General features: G+C 39.3%; 2 protein-coding genes across 4 annotated transcripts in view; both read left to right on the top strand.

Annotated features, from left to right (window-relative positions):
* The window catches only part of MYO5A (myosin VA (heavy chain 12, myoxin)), a 163,530-nt gene extending 147,597 nt beyond the window's left edge, over window positions 1–15,933 (top strand). For 2 of the 3 annotated variants that reach the window (XM_006898239.1, XM_006898238.1), the window contains 6 exons: window positions 3,243–3,332; window positions 5,072–5,222; window positions 7,648–7,930; window positions 10,509–10,683; window positions 13,799–13,879; window positions 14,666–14,818. In XM_006898239.1, the coding sequence (XP_006898301.1) occupies window positions 3,243–3,332; window positions 5,072–5,222; window positions 7,648–7,930; window positions 10,509–10,683; window positions 13,799–13,879; window positions 14,666–14,818 (933 nt within the window). Of the gene's footprint in view, window positions 1–3,242; window positions 3,333–5,071; window positions 5,223–7,647; window positions 7,931–10,508; window positions 10,684–13,798; window positions 13,880–14,665 lie in introns of all 3 variants that reach the window. The other variant, XM_006898237.1, reaches the window with a different exon arrangement.
* On the top strand, window positions 143–391 carry LOC102858715 (dynein light chain 1, cytoplasmic-like). The gene has a single exon (XM_006898246.1). It carries the CDS (start codon window positions 143–145, stop codon window positions 389–391), a length of 249 nt encoding a protein of 82 aa, XP_006898308.1.
* Window positions 15,934–16,501: the final 568 nt, after the last annotated feature.

The raw sequence follows: 16,501 nt of genomic DNA, 5'->3' as shown, positions 1-16,501 counted from the left end.
ATGAAATGTCAAAAAAAATTTACAGGAGTCTCGAGGACTCCGGGCGGGCGGGGACCCCGCTGCCTTCATTTCTCTCCGGGCCGGACTTCTCCCGCCGTGCAGTCCGCTTGGCTCTCGCTTTCAGAAAAGTGGGTAACCAACCATGTGCGACCGAAAGGCAGTGATCAAAAATGTGGACATGTCGGAGGAGTGCGCGACCCAGGCGCTGGAGAAATACAACATCGAGAAGGACATCACGGCCCACATCAAGAAGGAGTTTGACAAGAAGTACAACCCCACCTGGCACTGCATCGTATGGAGAAACTTCTGTAGTTATGTGACACATGAAACTAAGCACTTCATCTACTTCTACCTGGGCCAAGTTGCCATTCTTCTGTTCAAATCTGATTAAAGCATGGACTGTGCCCACACACCCAGTGATCCATCCAAAAACAAGGACTGCAGCCTAAATTCCAAATACCAGAGACTGAACTCTTCAGCCTTGCTAAGAGAACGCCTCTATCTTTGAACCTTTGTTGTGTTTTGTACAGGACCTTCCTCTGTACCAGTTTGTTGTGGTTATAAAGCAATTAGCAAATCAGCTTACATTTGTATTTATTTTCTATCCCATACTTTTCTCTGCCTCATGTTTTTTCTTTCCTCGCAATTCATTCCTTTAAAAAAATAAATCTGTTGGAGATGTGAAAAAAAGAAAGATAATGATAATGCCCTAAAATATATTACTTTTAAACTGTTCTCTCCCTCATCGGCTTTGATGCAGGATACATAATTTACCCAGTTTTTCTGTCTTACCCCACCTTGATGTCAGCCTCATTCTACAACAGTGGGACCATACAGTATTTGTCCTTTTGTGATTTAGATATTTCACTCAGCATAATGTCCTCCAGGGTCACCCATTTTGAATAATATTGCGTGAGTTCCTTGTTTTTCAATGCAGCATAGTATTCCATTGTGTGAATATACCAGAGCTTCTCTATCCATTCATTTGTTGATGGTCACGAGGTTGTTTCCAACTCTTTGCTACTGTGAAAATTGCACTAGAGTTTTAAGAAGCCACAGCAAAGAGAATAAATGGCAAAGTTAAAGAGAGATTCAAAGATCATCTGGAAAAGACAAAGCAAAATATCATCATGAAATGTACGTAGAGCTGGAGTTAGAAAAGAAAAAGGGATTAACTTGCTTGTCATTTCTCAAGCTGATAGAATTGAAAAATTCAGGCTTTGAGTTACAATACTAAAGGATGTTATGGGCAAACTCCTGAATGATCCAGGAAGCATCAAAAGAAGTTAGAAGGAATATACAGAGTCATTGTACCAAAAAGAATTGGCTGACACAGAATCATTTTAAGAAGTAGCATATGATCAAGAATCAATGGTAGTGAAGGAAGAAGCTCAAGCAATATTGAAGGTATTGGCAAAAAATAAGGCCCAAGGAATTGATGGAATACCAATTGACAAATTCCAACAGATTTAGCCCTGGACATGCTCATCAAGATATCTGGATGACAGCTACCTAGCTAGCCGACTGGAAGAGATTCTTATTTACTCCCATTTCCAAAAAAGGTGATCCAATAGAATATGGAAAATATGCAAGCAAAAATTTGTTGAAGATTACTTTTAAAAATGGCTAGAACAGTACACAGAATTCTGAACTGACACAGAACTACCAGAAATCAAAGCTAGATCTAGAAGATACCATGGCACAAGAGATGTCATTGCTAATGTCAGATAGATCATGGCTAAAAGTGGAGAATGCCAGAAGGATGTTTTATCTGTGCATTATTGACTATGCAAAGACATTTGACGATGTAGACCACAATACATTGAAAAGAATGGGCATCCCAGAGCTTTTAGTTGTGCTCTTGTGAAACCTATACCTAGACCCAGAGACTGTCCAAACAGAGTAAGGGAACACTGCATGGTTTAAAATCAAGAAAAGTGTGCATTGAGGCTGTATCCTTCCCCCATACCTATTCAGTCTATTTGCTGTGCAAATCACTGGAGAAGGTAGACTGTATGAAGAAGAATGTGACATCAAGATCAAAGGGAAACTCATCAACAAGCTGAATTATGTAGATGCTAGGAGTGAAGAGGACTTCAAACACTGCTGTAAAATATCAAGACTGTAACCTTTAATATAGATCACATCTCAACATCAGGAAAACAAAAATCTTCCCCACTGGACCAATAGATAACATCATGAGAGAAAAGGTTGAAGTTGATTTCATTTTACTTGTATCCATAGTCAACACCCATTTTACCAACAGTTGAGAAATATAAAGACCTGTTGCTTTGGGAAAACCTACAGTTAAGAACCTCTCCAATATGCTAATGATTAAAGTACACCTGATCTTTTCATTCTTTTCAGTGACTTGCTATCCATTTGAAAGTTGGATTGGCACAATGACTATTAACAGTGGGCTCAGGTGTATCAGAGATGGTGAGGATGGCACAGGGCAGGGCAGGACAGGATTCAGATCCATTTATTGTTCATAGGGTCCCAATATGCTATAGTCACCTCAAGGGCACGTAACAACAACAGTGCACTTTGACTGGGTAAAAGCCATGACCACAGAATCTAAGCAGGTGGAGTACTTTAGGTTTCCTCTTGTATATTCTTCTGAACCAAGGAATAGAAAAATATTGACATTTCAATAAATTTACACCTCTAAGCCTGTTAATGATTGTCTCATTCACAAATCATGTTTCAGTGTGTTTGCCACCTTGGACCAAAAGGCACTTCCTGTTTTTGTCTTCTGTCAACCCCTTCGGCTCAGCTCTGGTTTGCCTTCCCTGTCTGAAGAGAACTTTCTTTATCCTATTTCTGAGTCACTGTTTAGAATATTTGTCATTTGATGGTAAGATTTAACCTAATGCGAGCTTAAGTGATTGACTTTTTAATATTCTTTATTACTGTATTCTTGATTCTGTTTTTGTTTTTAGTCTTTTTGTATTCCTGTCACTAACCCCTAGGGAAGTGAGTTTGAGTGAGCCATGTCTTAGTGAACTTTTTCTGAGTTACTTTTCTTAATGGCAAGAAAATTGTTGCCAAGCAAAGTAGCAAAGAACCAGTGACCCCAGTGATTGGAATTCTTTTCGCAGTGATCTATGACTTTACAACTGCAGTGTGACTTCTTTTTGTGATTGCTAATAATGGCAGCTGAAAGAAATCCATTTTCTAATATTTGTTCTTTCAGGTTATTTCTCTAAAGAAAAAGTAAATTTAGATATATTCTGTTTCAGAAAAGAGGTGATGATTTTGAAACTGTCTCCTTCTGGCTTTCCAACACGTGCCGGTTTTTGCACTGTTTGAAGCAGTACAGTGGAGAAGAGGTGAGAAAACCTTCCTTTCACAATCAGTATGTTATGCTTTTTCAAACCTTTTTTAGGGCAATTTTTATATCATGTGATGCTTACCATGTCATTCTGAGATGACTTGAACATTCACAGCTCTACTGGATCTTCCTATCCGTGTAACAGTGTTATAAAGCAAAATACTTTCGTCACTCTGGAAGTTTGTAATACGTGAAAGCACCAGAAAGACAAGATGATATTTGTCAATGAACAGTTACCAGAAATAGAACTTTTTGTCAGTATGTAGAGGTGAAGCTTTACAAACTAATTTTAAAATATTGAACTACTTAAAGAAATTAACCAACGTAGTAGGCCTGCCTAAATATGGTAAAGGTGGTGAAAGTTAAGATAAGACTCTTTCTGGGTCCTGATTTGTCCAAACATCTTTACTGATTTTGTTTGTAATGATATGTTTATCAGTTGTTTGATAGATTTCAGAATGTTCTAAAAATGATGTAAAATATTAATAATTTTTTAAAAAATATTAATAATTTTTATCTAGAGCCAAGCATGTGCAAGAGTGTGTTTAATATATGTTATGTTATTTAATTATTATAATAAGTCAGTGAAGTAGGAATTATAGCCCACTTTTACAAAGGAGGAACCTGAAGTTCAGTGAGGTTCATCAATTTGCCCAATTCCACTCAGCCAAAGAGCAGAGCTGGGATTCTGAGTGTGTCCACCTCTGATAGTCTGTGTCTCTAACCACTGTCCTCCATCCTTCCCCAGACTTTTCAGTGAGGGCAAGACAGGGAACTGATCAGTAATACTTTTAGAGCATCCAGTGGGCAGACAGAACTGTGTTGGTAAATGATGGGAAACAGAGAGACTGCCAAGATGTGCTCCCTGATAAGACAGACTAATGAATTAGAGTTCCTATAGGATCATTAATGATGCATGATAGGACCCCACTTTTAGGTCATGTCATGAAGTAGGTTGGAGGGAGGTAGATGCTTGACCATGGACAGAATCCATTAAGTAAGCTTTTTATCAAGCAATGTTAAGACAGCAGAGGGTTAAAATGTAAAGTGATTGAAAAAAAGTGCTTTCAATTTAACAACTAATTCAAATATTCTGTTCAGGCCCTGACTGAAAATTATTAAATACAGTGACAGGAAACTTTTTATTTATTCATCAATCTCTGTAGAAATCAGCCTATTTTGAGAGTATGTCCTTGGTATATAGTATTTTGAATAAAATGGTATTTCATAATTGACATTAAAGAATAGGACTTTAGATAATACAGTGTGTGAAAGTAAGTCAGCTATTTTAGAAGTAAAAACATTTAGTAATTTTTTTAGTTGGTTTGTTCTTTTGTTTTAGTTCAGTTCTTCCAAATTGTTTCGTTGGCATTGCTGTCAGAAAGTCTTAAGTGCTAGATTGGCAAATTAACTATTATCCTAAAAGATCATAGGATGTGGAAGGGGAACATGATGGAGATACATAAACATACACCAGCATTTGAGAATTATTATCCTGGAATTTATGTGTGGGGTGGGTAGACACTGGGGTAACAAAAGGTAAGAACATTTTACTAGTAGTGACTACAGTAATCCAGTGCTGTGCTTAGGGAGGTAATAGGAAGGACAGATGGGAAGAAAGCCTCATCAGGATAAAGCTAAAAAGAGCATAAAGATGTTGATCAACCTGGAGATTGTTACAAAAACAGAAGAGACATATCATCCATGTATATCACTACCTTTTCTTTCTGACTCTAGGGCTTTATGAAACACAACACATCTCGCCAGAATGAGCACTGTCTCACCAATTTTGACCTGGCAGAGTATCGGCAAGTGCTGAGTGACTTGGCCATTCAGATCTACCAGCAGCTCGTGCGGGTGTTAGAGAACATCCTCCAGCCAATGATTGGTAAGCCCCAGCTCTGTGGAACACAGCAGTCTGTCCACCACAGCTTCCCACCAGTAAATGAGCTCAGTGGTGCATGTGTTTATGTAGGATGACATCAAGTAGTGAAGGAGCTGATGTGGAAAGTTGGCCCTAAATTTAGACGAGAAATCCCAAAAAGCTAGCCATGACCAACTGGGCTTACATCAAAGATCTCTGCTTCTGAGTGTTCAAAATGGCAGGATCTCATTGTCCTCCCTAAATACTGAGTAATATGCTTTATCCTCAGCAGGAGGTCTCATACTTTACTGAGTTTTCAAAAACGTTTTAAACTTTGGTATGAGAGGACATTACAACATAGGATTCTAAGAAGGTTGGGAATGTGTGCACGTTGCCCTAGAATGAACCCAGAGCTGAACAAAACAAAGTAAAACCCCGAACATGTTGAATCTGCTTTGACTCGTGATGACCATATGATAGAGTAGAAGAGTTCCATCAGGCTTTCTTGACTATAGTCTTTACTGAAAGAGATCTCCAGACCTTTCTTCTGTGGAGAAGAGACTCCAGGCTGAGTTAAACACTTCACAAGCCTTGTGGAATTGCTGAAGGCAGTTTGGTTTGAAGTTGTTTTTAGATACTGTCAAGTTAGCTCCAAGTCATAGCAGCAGAACAAACACTGTTAGATCCCAGGTGTCAGAGTTGCTGTACTTGAGCCATTATTGCAGCCCCTGTGTTGGTTTAAAGTAGCAATGCCTTAGTGTCAGGGCAGCTGCTGAGGGTCTGGGGTGTGGAGGTGGATGTCTGTGTATGCAGCTATGAGTCCATGCATGCTGCAAGTGTGCCACTCTGGAGATTAATTTCTATATTGTGCTCTGTTCCTTTAGACCATTAAAGGAAGTAACATGTTACAAAGTAGGAATCAGGTGGCACACACCTAATGCATACTGTTAATTTTTAATGCATTGAATATATGTATATATTAAAGTTACCAAATTATTTTCTTTAGGCAAGTTACCGGCCAATTCTTAATCCCAGTTGTTGTTGATTGCCTTTAAGTTGAGCACAACTCATAGTGACCTTATAAACCAAAGGCCTGAAGCCCCTCTACAACTATCAACATTTATCAAAATTCATAGAGTTTCTGGAGGCAAGTTAGGAAGTGGATGCCACTCCTGGTTTCAAACCTGATGTAGAATGTTATTGGTTGAGTTGCCTGCAATGTACAGCGACCCTATGTATAGCCACTCTGAACCCTTCCCTGTCCTGAGCCAGTCTCACTAATTCTGACACACCAACCCCCATCGCCCCAGTTACTGTATCAATCCATCTGATCTGGGGTCTCCCTCTCCTGCACTATCGGGTTACCCTTCTGAGCATGATGTCCTTCTCCAAGAGTAATCCTAATTACTCTTTTTTTCCCTGCTATGCTTGCTTTCCCCACACGTGTATTTTCATGTCAATTTTTATTTCCTTTCTTTGAGCTCATAGTATTTCATTTTCTGTCATAGGTCTATGTATAATTAACCAACTAAAAACATAAAAGGCTGGAAAAGTTATGGAGGGTGGCAGTGATGCTATTTTTTAGTTGTCTTAATGTTATGAACTTAAAGCAGGCTAGGTCAGCAGAATGCAAGCAGCAGTAGCATGTATGTAATCAAGATCAACTTCACGCAATCTTTTTTACTCATAGGCAAAAAATTATTATATTATCTAAATAAGAGTTTTACCTCTAAGATACCCCATGGGAAATCCCTACCCCCATCTCCCAGTCATTTAATAATACCCAGCAACAAGGACAAATGTTTTGGGTCAGTATGAAGCTCTATAGAAGCTGTATTCAGAACTTGGAGATACAACCGTGAATCAGGCCTGGCCCCTGCTCTCCCAGGTGTGAGCATTCTGACACCCTTCTAGGGAAACATCAGCCAAATGCTGGGTGAGCACAGCATTGCCGCAGATGAGAAGACTGAGTCCTGGGAGGTTGAGGCCTCACTGTTAGGTGAGAAGACCAGGACAAGAGCCCAGCTCTCCTGTCCCCTACAAGGCACCCCTCAAGCTCTAATGCAACACTGCTTCCCAAGGCTTCTCTCTTCTCCCCATTGGTTGTGTTATTCTCGCTCACTGGAGAGTGCTTATTCCTACCTTCCATGCACTTTTCTCTCAAACACCCATCTAAAATACCCACAGTGTGCTATTAAAAAGCTACTGCTTCCCATTTTAGAAACTACACCATTAACACTTTTAATTTGATGGTTATTTTTATAAGTAAGAACTGGCCCCTCAGTGAAGTTTAAAATCCAGGGCCCACTTTCTGTGATTCTCCTCTTCCCTCTACCGTGGTGCCCAGATCCTTTTCCTAAATTGAATGTGTATTTATGGGTGCATGTGTGAACACATGAAAACAAAGTTTTTCTAAATCTTCTGTTTTAACAATTGAAAACTCTCACAGTCTCAGGCATGTTGGAACATGAAACCATCCAGGGCATGTCTGGTGTGAAGCCCACAGGGCTGAGAAAGCGGACCTCCAGTATTGCTGATGAGGGCGCCTACACCCTGGACTCCATCCTCCAGCAGCTCAACTCCTTCCACTCGGTCATGTGCCAGCACGGCATGGACCCAGAACTGATCAAGCAGGTGGTCAAGCAGATGTTCTACATCGTGGGGGCCGTCACGCTGAACAACCTCCTTCTACGCAAGGACATGTGCTCCTGGAGTAAAGGCATGCAGATCAGGTGAGTGAACCTTGTGGCACCTTAACGGCCTGCCCCAGCTGTGGAGAGCTGATGACCTGCTTGAGATCAGTGCACTAGATGTCACCAAGAAGTCATCAGGCCGCAGAGGAAGAACTGGTGTGGCATTACTCTCTCTTGTCCTGTCTGAATGCCTCTAGATTTCATTTTTATTGTGATTTTAACAAAAGTTTACAGAAAAGTTGAATTTTCATTCATTCATTGTTGTACATTTTCCTCCCTCCCCCTTCCCCAGTTCACTTTTTAAAAATTTTTCATTCATTGTTGCACAATTTCCTCCCTCCCTCTCTCCCCTGCCTCAGTCCACTTTGCAATGCACCTATTATTGTGGACTCTTGCCATACAAATAATGCCTAATTATATATTCCTTTTAAACAGTTCTTTCCTTTATCTGTTCTGATGCAGTTTTCATTTTCTGTCTTCACTTTTTCTAGTTTTTCTCCAACACCCCCCATGTCAGTCCTGTTTTATAACAGTGACGTTATGCAATATTTGTCCTTTTGTGACTGAGATATCTTATTAGTGACTGAGAAATTTCACTCAGCATGATATCCTCCAGGGTTACCCATGTTTTACAGGTTCCTTGTTTTTCATTGCTGTGAAGTATTCCATTGTGTGAATATACCATCATTTTAATGTCCGTTCTCTTATTGATGAGCACCTGGTTGCTTCTGTCTCTTTGCTATTATGAATAACACAGCAGTAAACATGGATGGGCATGTATCTATTTGGGTGGTAGCTCAGGTTTCTTTTGGGAAGTCTCAGTGAGCCCAGTGGAATTGCTGGGTCAAATGTTATCTCTATTTCCAACTTTTTGAGAAAGCACCGTACCACCTTCCACAGAGGTTGCATCATTTTACACTCCCACCAACAGAAAATAAGAGTTCCAGTCTCTCTACAACCTTGCCACTATGTGTTATTTGCTGCTTCTCCAGATATTTCTGATAATTGTTTCTTCTTGTGCTTTGCCAAACACATTCTTTTCATTTTTTGGTAGAAAAATTTGTTCCACTGAGGATCTAACTTGTTTGAGGTAGTGTCAGGATCACACACACATAAACACACAAATACCAAGAGATATACAGAGAGAGATATATATCTCAATTATACAGTTACCCATATCTCAATTATATAATTACCCTTTAAAATGTTTTTCACAAAATAACTTTAGAACCTTGGATCTATGGCAACACAAAAAATCTAATAGATCTTTTAATAATACTTGAATTGTCCCTCTTTTTAAGAATGCTACACTAGATTTTATATTCAGTTCCTCCCCAGCATAGCAAATATTTATTTCAGAACAGCTAGAATAATCACTAATGGAGGGGATAAAAATAATTCTCCTACAAAACTGTTTAAACTGTTCAGTCTCAGAAAATCATGTCATTTTTTTCTCCTCCTGAGCACCTGGTGGATTTAACTGAGTGCCTTAGGGATCATGGCATTCCTTTCAAGTTTTCCTTTCTGATCCAAATTCAGTTGGAATTAACTTTTAATAACAGAATGCCTTCCGCCTGAAACGTAGATTTTATTTCTCTGTAACCTATTCTAGGAGCTCTGGTGGCTTATTGGTAAGGAGTTGTGTTGCCAACCCAAAGACACACTGTTCAAATCCACCAGCTGCTCCAAGGGAGAAAGATGGCCAGTCTTTTCCCATACCATTTATAGCCTCTGAAAATCTGCTAGAGGGTCAGCTATGAGTTGTTTCTAACTTAACAGTATAAAACGTATATAGACAGCATACATTTTACTTAGAAATATCAAGTGATCTACTGTGAATTCAGAATGCCTCTTATTTGCCCAGTTACTAAGTTCTGATGGTGTGTTCATTTACCTTAGTTTGAAATCCACTGTCTTTTAACTGGCCTGCTCTGAAAAACTCAGTCTGGGTAGTTTGTCACTCTCCACACTTGGAGTCTTTGTCTCTTCCAGTGGCTCACACTTGCCCTTCTCTCCTTCTAGGCCTGAGGCCACCATCGCCACTGCCTAGAGTACACAGGTTAGATGAGGGGGGAGCTGGTGTTCCAATTAACCAATTTTGAGTTTGCCTTAAAGAAGAGAAAGTACTTAAATTATTACCAATTCTCACCTCTCAAAAGGAACGCATTCTGAAGTTGTAAGAGAAGCTATGAAGTGGTGTTTGGTCCGTGTTATTCATTATGTGTTCTGTTTATTGTTGTTGCTGATTGCCGTCGAGTCGAGCATGACTCGTGGAGATTCTATGAACAGAAGACCTGATGCCTTTCTATAACTATCTTCGTTTCTCCAAGTTTTGTTTATTAACAAATATTATTTCATAACTTTTGCATAGTGACTACCTTCAGTTAAAAGATATTCTTTAGTCATTTAGTCTTATATAATTATTATTCTGAGCCTCATAACTATTTATAATGGCAAGATTTTTAAGCACAGCTATGAAATTTAAGAAAATTGAACACAAATGCTGCCTGTCATTTTAACATAAAATCTTGACAAGGCCACACCTCAAAAATTAAGACATTCATGACAACATTTAGCAAATTTCCATTGTCTCTCTCTCACTTTCTGTTTGACACAGGTACAATGTCAGTCAACTTGAAGAGTGGCTACGTGACAAGAATCTGATGAACAGCGGGGCTAAAGAAACCCTGGAACCCCTTATTCAAGCTGCTCAGCTTTTGCAAGTCAAGAAGAAAACAGATGAAGATGCAGAAGCCATTTGTTCCATGTGCAATGCTTTAACTACTGCCCAGGTAAAGCAACCTTGCCTGTTATGAAATAATTCAGCATCTATAAGAGATGAGTCTTCTTGTTGTTGTTATGTGCCGTTGAGTCACTTGCGACTCATAGGCGACCCTATGTACAACAGCCCTAAACTCTGCTCTGTCCTGTGCCAATCGCACTGTCTCTTACACTCCCATCCCGATTATCCCAGTCACTGAATCAATCCACCTCATAGAGGGCCTTCCCCTCCTGCGCTGTCCCTTCACCCTCCCAAGCATGATGTCCTTCTCCAAGGACCGGTCTCTCTTCACAACATGTCCAAAGTATGTTAGATGGAGCCTCAGAATCCTTGCCTCCAAGGAGCCACCCGGTTTAACCCTTTCCAGGACAAATCTGTTTGTTTTCCTAGTAGTCCATGGTATTCTCAATACTCTTCTCCAGCACCACAGCTCAAAGGCATCAATTCTCCTTCTATCCTCCTTGGTCATTGTCCAACTCTCTGATGCATAACAAGTGACTGAGAAGATAATGGCCTGTATCAGATGCACCTTAGTCTCCAGAGAGACACCATTGCCCTTCAGTACTTTGGAGAGGTCCCTAACAGCCTACTTTCCCATAGCAATGTGCCTTTTAGTAATAAGGTGATGTAGTTACTGCTGTCATCTCTAAGACTTCTTCTGTGTCACAGAAAATATATATCTCTTTAAATTTTGAAGAATGGATATTTCGCCAGAAAATCATGCATTGCACTTTTAATCATAGTCATTCATATGTTGTTATTGTTGTTATGTGCCATTGAGTACCCTGCGACTCATAATGTCCCTATGTATAATAGCTCTGAAGCGTGTCCTGTCCTGTCCTGAGCCAGTCTCACTGACTCCGACAAACCTACCCCCATTACCCTAGTTACCATATCAATCCATCTTGTCCAGGGTCTTCCTCTCCTGCGCTGTCCCTCCACCCTCCGAAGAATGATGTCTTCTCCAGTGGCTGGTCCCTCCTGACCACATGTCCAAAATATGTGAGACAGAGCTTCAAAATCCTAGCCTGTCAGGAGAAACTTAGTTTCACACTCTCTGAGACAGATTTATTTGTTTTCTTAGAAGTCCATGACATGTTTAAGACTCTTCTCCAGCACCACAACTCAAACACATCAATTCTTCTTCTGTCATCCTTAGTCATTGTCCAGCTCTTTGATGCATAGCAAATAATTGCAAAGACCATGGCCTGAATCAGGCACACCTTAGTCTCTAGACTGACATCATTGCTTCTGAGTTCTGAGGTACTCTGGAAAGTTTCCTGACAGCAGATTTACCTGATGCAATTCCTAATTTGATTTCCTGTCTGCTGGTGCCATATTCATTAAATATTTATCAAATGCATACATTATTCAATAATGCTCCAGGGACTTAGTAACATTCAAAGTAAAATTCCTGCTTTCATTAGGTATATACTCTTTAGAGTGTATATTGTCATTGTTAATATGCCATTGAGTCAACTATGACTCATAGTGACCCTATGAACAATAGCTCTTAACGTTGCTTTATTTTGAGTCAACATCACCATCTCTGACACACCTGCCTCCATTACCACAGTCACTGTCAGTTTTCCCATCCATGGCCTTCCTCTCCTGCACTGACCCTTTGCCCTTTACAAGCATAATATCCTTCTCCAACAACTGCTCTCCTCACAACATTCCAGAAGTATAAAAAATGGAGTTTCATTTACAATCATGTTCCCTTCAATACAACAACTAATTAATCGGTGCATATTACCTCAAGGCACTGGACTTGTTGCTCATTGAGATACTTCCGTGTAAAGAACAGTCTATTTTTAAGGAGCTTGCTGTCCTGTAGGAAAGACAGAGGCATATATTGTTGACTCTTTTACAAGAGGCTCTGCTAAGGTGTATATACTAAGAGTTCTGAGATGTGATCACTGACTTGGTTCAGAAAAAAATCTCTTAATCTGAACCTTGAAGGATGTCTGGTATTTGAGGAAGGGATTGGCCTTGGAAGACAATTGGCAACAGGAAGCAAGGCAAACATGAGCATGCCTATTTTCTTTTGCCCGTTTATTTTCTCTGCTGAGTCTTGTTCTCTTAGTATTTGTCCCATATCTTATAACACAGAATTGTACCCAGTATTGCAATCAGAGCCCAATGAGTAGATAATTCAGAGTTGCAGTTTCTTAATGTTGAACTCACAGTTATATAATTAAGAGAATTTTGTTACTACATAATGGTCCTGAATTTCGCACTCCCATTTCTGCCAACTTAGAATATAAAGGGGAAAACCTGACTTTATCAACATTTTCTGCATTCTCACTTTTATACCCTAATATCTTTACGTATTTGTAACCCATAGTGTATATAGTGTGATAGGCTATAACTTATTTAGTACGTTTTCTCCAACAGAGTGGTCTTACTTCTTCAGGGGGTGGGGAGTGGTGGTGATGGTATGGTGACCCAGTGGTTAAGGATAATACTTTGCCCCTGAGGGGTGACTCCTGATTCAGGAATCCCACACAGATGGGATTTCTCTAATTAGCATCTCTTTAGTTTTTATTCTTTGCCTCTAGAGCAAAACTGTCCAACTGACTTTTTACTTCTTTAAAAGTTTTCATTTAGCCATATAGTTGATGGGAAGATGGAGAGGAGACACTTTTGTTTTTCATGGGTATTCTTTTGTACAATCTGAGTATTTTTCCATACCTATAACGTGATCTTGAGAGAGCTCTGGTAGCCTAGTGGGAAGAAGCTGCACTGCAATCCCAAAGGCATATGGTTCAAATCCACTAGCTGCTTTGCAGAAGGATGGCCAGGCTGCTCCCATGCAATTAACTGCCTCTGAAAACCTGATGGAGGGTCAGCTATAGATTGGTTCCAGCTCAACAGTAACCAACAACAACAAAATGATCTTTAAAATCACCTTTTAAAATGATACAAATAGGACATTAATACATTCTTATAAAAATTAAAATCATAAAAGTGCATATGTCCTCCAGACCAGCTCCCTCTCTCCTGTTGTCCAACTGTATCCCTGAGTAGAGCTGATGAATGTGTCCCTTTACTATTCTAGATTTTAAGTGTGCAATGTATGTTTCATATTCTAGTAAAACCCATAATCATCTCCTTTCTTACAGATTGTCAAAGTGCTGTTTTTGTATACTCCAGTTAATGAGTTTGAAGAAAGAGTCTCTGTATCATTTATTCGTACTATACAGGTAAGAGGGGCCCTGGTGGCACGGTGAGTTAAGTATTGGGCTGCTAACCAATAGGTTGGCGAGTTATACCCACTAGCTGTTCTGTGAGAAAAAGGTTCAGCAGTCACCTGTAAAGATTTAAAGCCTCCGAGCCCTGTGAGACAGTTCCCGTCTGCCCCGAGGGTCTCTATGAGTCATCATTAACTTGATGGCAGTGGTTTTGATTGTTTGATCAATCAGATAGGATTTCTCAAGGCTTTCCCCTCACCCCTTTGATTATTATTATTATTATAATTATTATATTCTTTAAAATAAAAAAATACAGTTTATTGAAGGGTAATACATTTTTATTTTTTATTGTATCATTTTCTCTTATTTTTGTAATCCGTTAATGCTGGTGACTGAGTGGGTAAAGAGATGAACTGCAAACCCAAAGGTGGGGCCTCTCTGGAGGTTCAAATCCACCAGTGGCTCCATGGGAGAACCATGGGCAGCCTCCTGCTGTGTGATTTGTATCCTCTGAAAACTTGCTGGAGCATCAGCAATGGCCCAGCTGTCGGAGCCAGAGCCAGTATGGCCCTGACTTGATGGTAATGAGGTTGAGCTTCAAGTTTATTGTTTTAGTGTGGTGTTTTTAGTAATAACTAACTTTTTAGTAATAATTTATTGGAGGAAATGGAGTGATTTGAAAACAAGGATATTTTTCACTACTTGGGGGGTTTGGTAGAATTCAGGGTGGGAAGTCTTTATAGATGCAAAAAATTGATGAGTTGTTTGACTTTCTCTTTCCTTTTTTAATCTTCTCAGCTGCGTTTACGGGACAGGAAAGACTCTCCTCAGCTGCTCATGGATGCTAAACACATCTTTCCTGTCACCTTTCCATTTAACCCGTCTTCCCTCGCGCTAGAAACCATCCAGATTCCTGCCAGCCTCGGCCTGGGATTCATTTCACGAGTCTGAAATGAATGTCAAGACAGACACAGACAATACATTTCTTGCCTGAAATACAAATGCATTCTCACCAGTGAGCTACTGATCACACATTTTTAAAGATGAAGTTCTGGTTCACTCCCAACAAGGTTTATTAACTGGAAGTCTCCCCTAGAATATTTTTATCACCTCAAAAAGAAAGATAGGTAGGCTTCTTGTGCTGTGTTGCCTTTTATAGAAGCACTCATCCTTGACTAGTTAGCTAGGTTTCCCAAGTTTAAATTCCAGTAACATTGGAAGGAAGGAAAAAGAAGCAAGAGTGAGGAAGCAGGAGAGGAGTGAGAGAGGAAGGAAAATGTGTCTTCAGTTGCCAGCATTTATGTTCAACCTTTAGTACTGCACTTAAATGGCATAAAACCCATAAAGCCCACCTGTGTGAGCCATTGTTGGGAACCAGCAAAGAGAACCTCCTTTGAGCTAAACAGAAGAACTGAAAGAAAAATCCCCACTGGGCACATAGCAATTTAGGAATCAGTTATGTTGATGCTGTCAAACTGGAATGAAGAAATAAACTGACTATATATAAAGTAATTGGTCAAGTAACTTCCTTCTTTGTGTCACTCTTGTGTAGAGATACTAAAAGAGCTGTTGGTTTGCTGTATAGCATAGATGTTCATTTGTTTGTACTGCATTTTTAACTGCTGCTACATGCTGTGTTCTTTAAAATAGAAGTGATACTCTTATTAGGCACTACAACAATAAGTGTTTCTTTTATCAACGCTGTTTACAATTCAATCAGTTCACGGCTTTAACTGGAAAGTATAGCTACAAATATAGCTACAAATTCACCTGTGGAGGAAACTGGTGACTTAGCCGAAGCAGCAAACACTGGGAAGTTAAGTACTGATATGACAGGGCAGTTGACATTTAGGGATAGGATTAGACAAAGTGGCTGTTGTTAATGTCATTATTTATTCAGTGTGTATTATGTGGGTTTGTGCATTACACTTTCCCTGGTAGACACCGCATCAGGGTACAGTGTTCTGTGAAGTGATTTATTTTCAGTGACCAGATTTGATTCCTGCACTGCATATTTTCAACCTTAACGGGTTTTGCTTCTTCTTAATTTATTAAGAATTATTTTCAGACAATTCTATAAAGGACTGTCAGAATACTCATGCTTCAGGTCTTAAAATCTTGATTATCTTATAAATTATGCAAAAGTAAGTGTACGATAAAGATTTAATTATGATTCTGTTTTTTTAGCCTATAAATATTCTCAGATGCCAATAGGTACTTTAAAAAGCATCCTGTTAGAAATATTTTAAGGAGACTCATACAAGAAATGTAGATTGTTGAATTTTCTAGAGGATTTAGATCAATAAGACCCAGATTCAGTCAAGTTTTTACTCTAATTTCTAATTAAACATATTCTCCATTTTTCATATAATCTAATACAGTAAATCATTAAATTGTGCATAAGCAAGTCCTTAGCTTTCATTAGAAACTCCGGTTCTGAATAGCAATCATAGATTTGTGTAATTTAACTGTTAAAAATATTAAAAATGGCGTATTACAATGTGTGCAATATTAATGGAAATCAAACATTTTCAAATCCGTGATAGAGTATAAAAATGTAAACACTGTATTTACCTTACTTGAGCCTCAGTGTCCTCACCTATAAGATAAAAGGGTTAGAAAACTGATCCACGA

Source organism: Elephantulus edwardii, unplaced genomic scaffold (genome assembly GCF_000299155.1).
Source record: "Elephantulus edwardii isolate Elephantulus edwardi_28Jun2011 unplaced genomic scaffold, EleEdw1.0 scaffold00225, whole genome shotgun sequence".
Lineage (NCBI taxonomy): Eukaryota > Metazoa > Chordata > Mammalia > Macroscelidea > Macroscelididae > Elephantulus > Elephantulus edwardii.
This window is presented reverse-complemented; position numbering and strand designations above follow the sequence as displayed.

Bases quoted from the DNA above. Each gene is read 5' to 3' on its own strand.
- LOC102858715 (XM_006898246.1), top strand. From the start codon at position 143: ATGTGCGACCGAAAGGCAGTGATCAAAAATGTGGACATGTCGGAGGAG.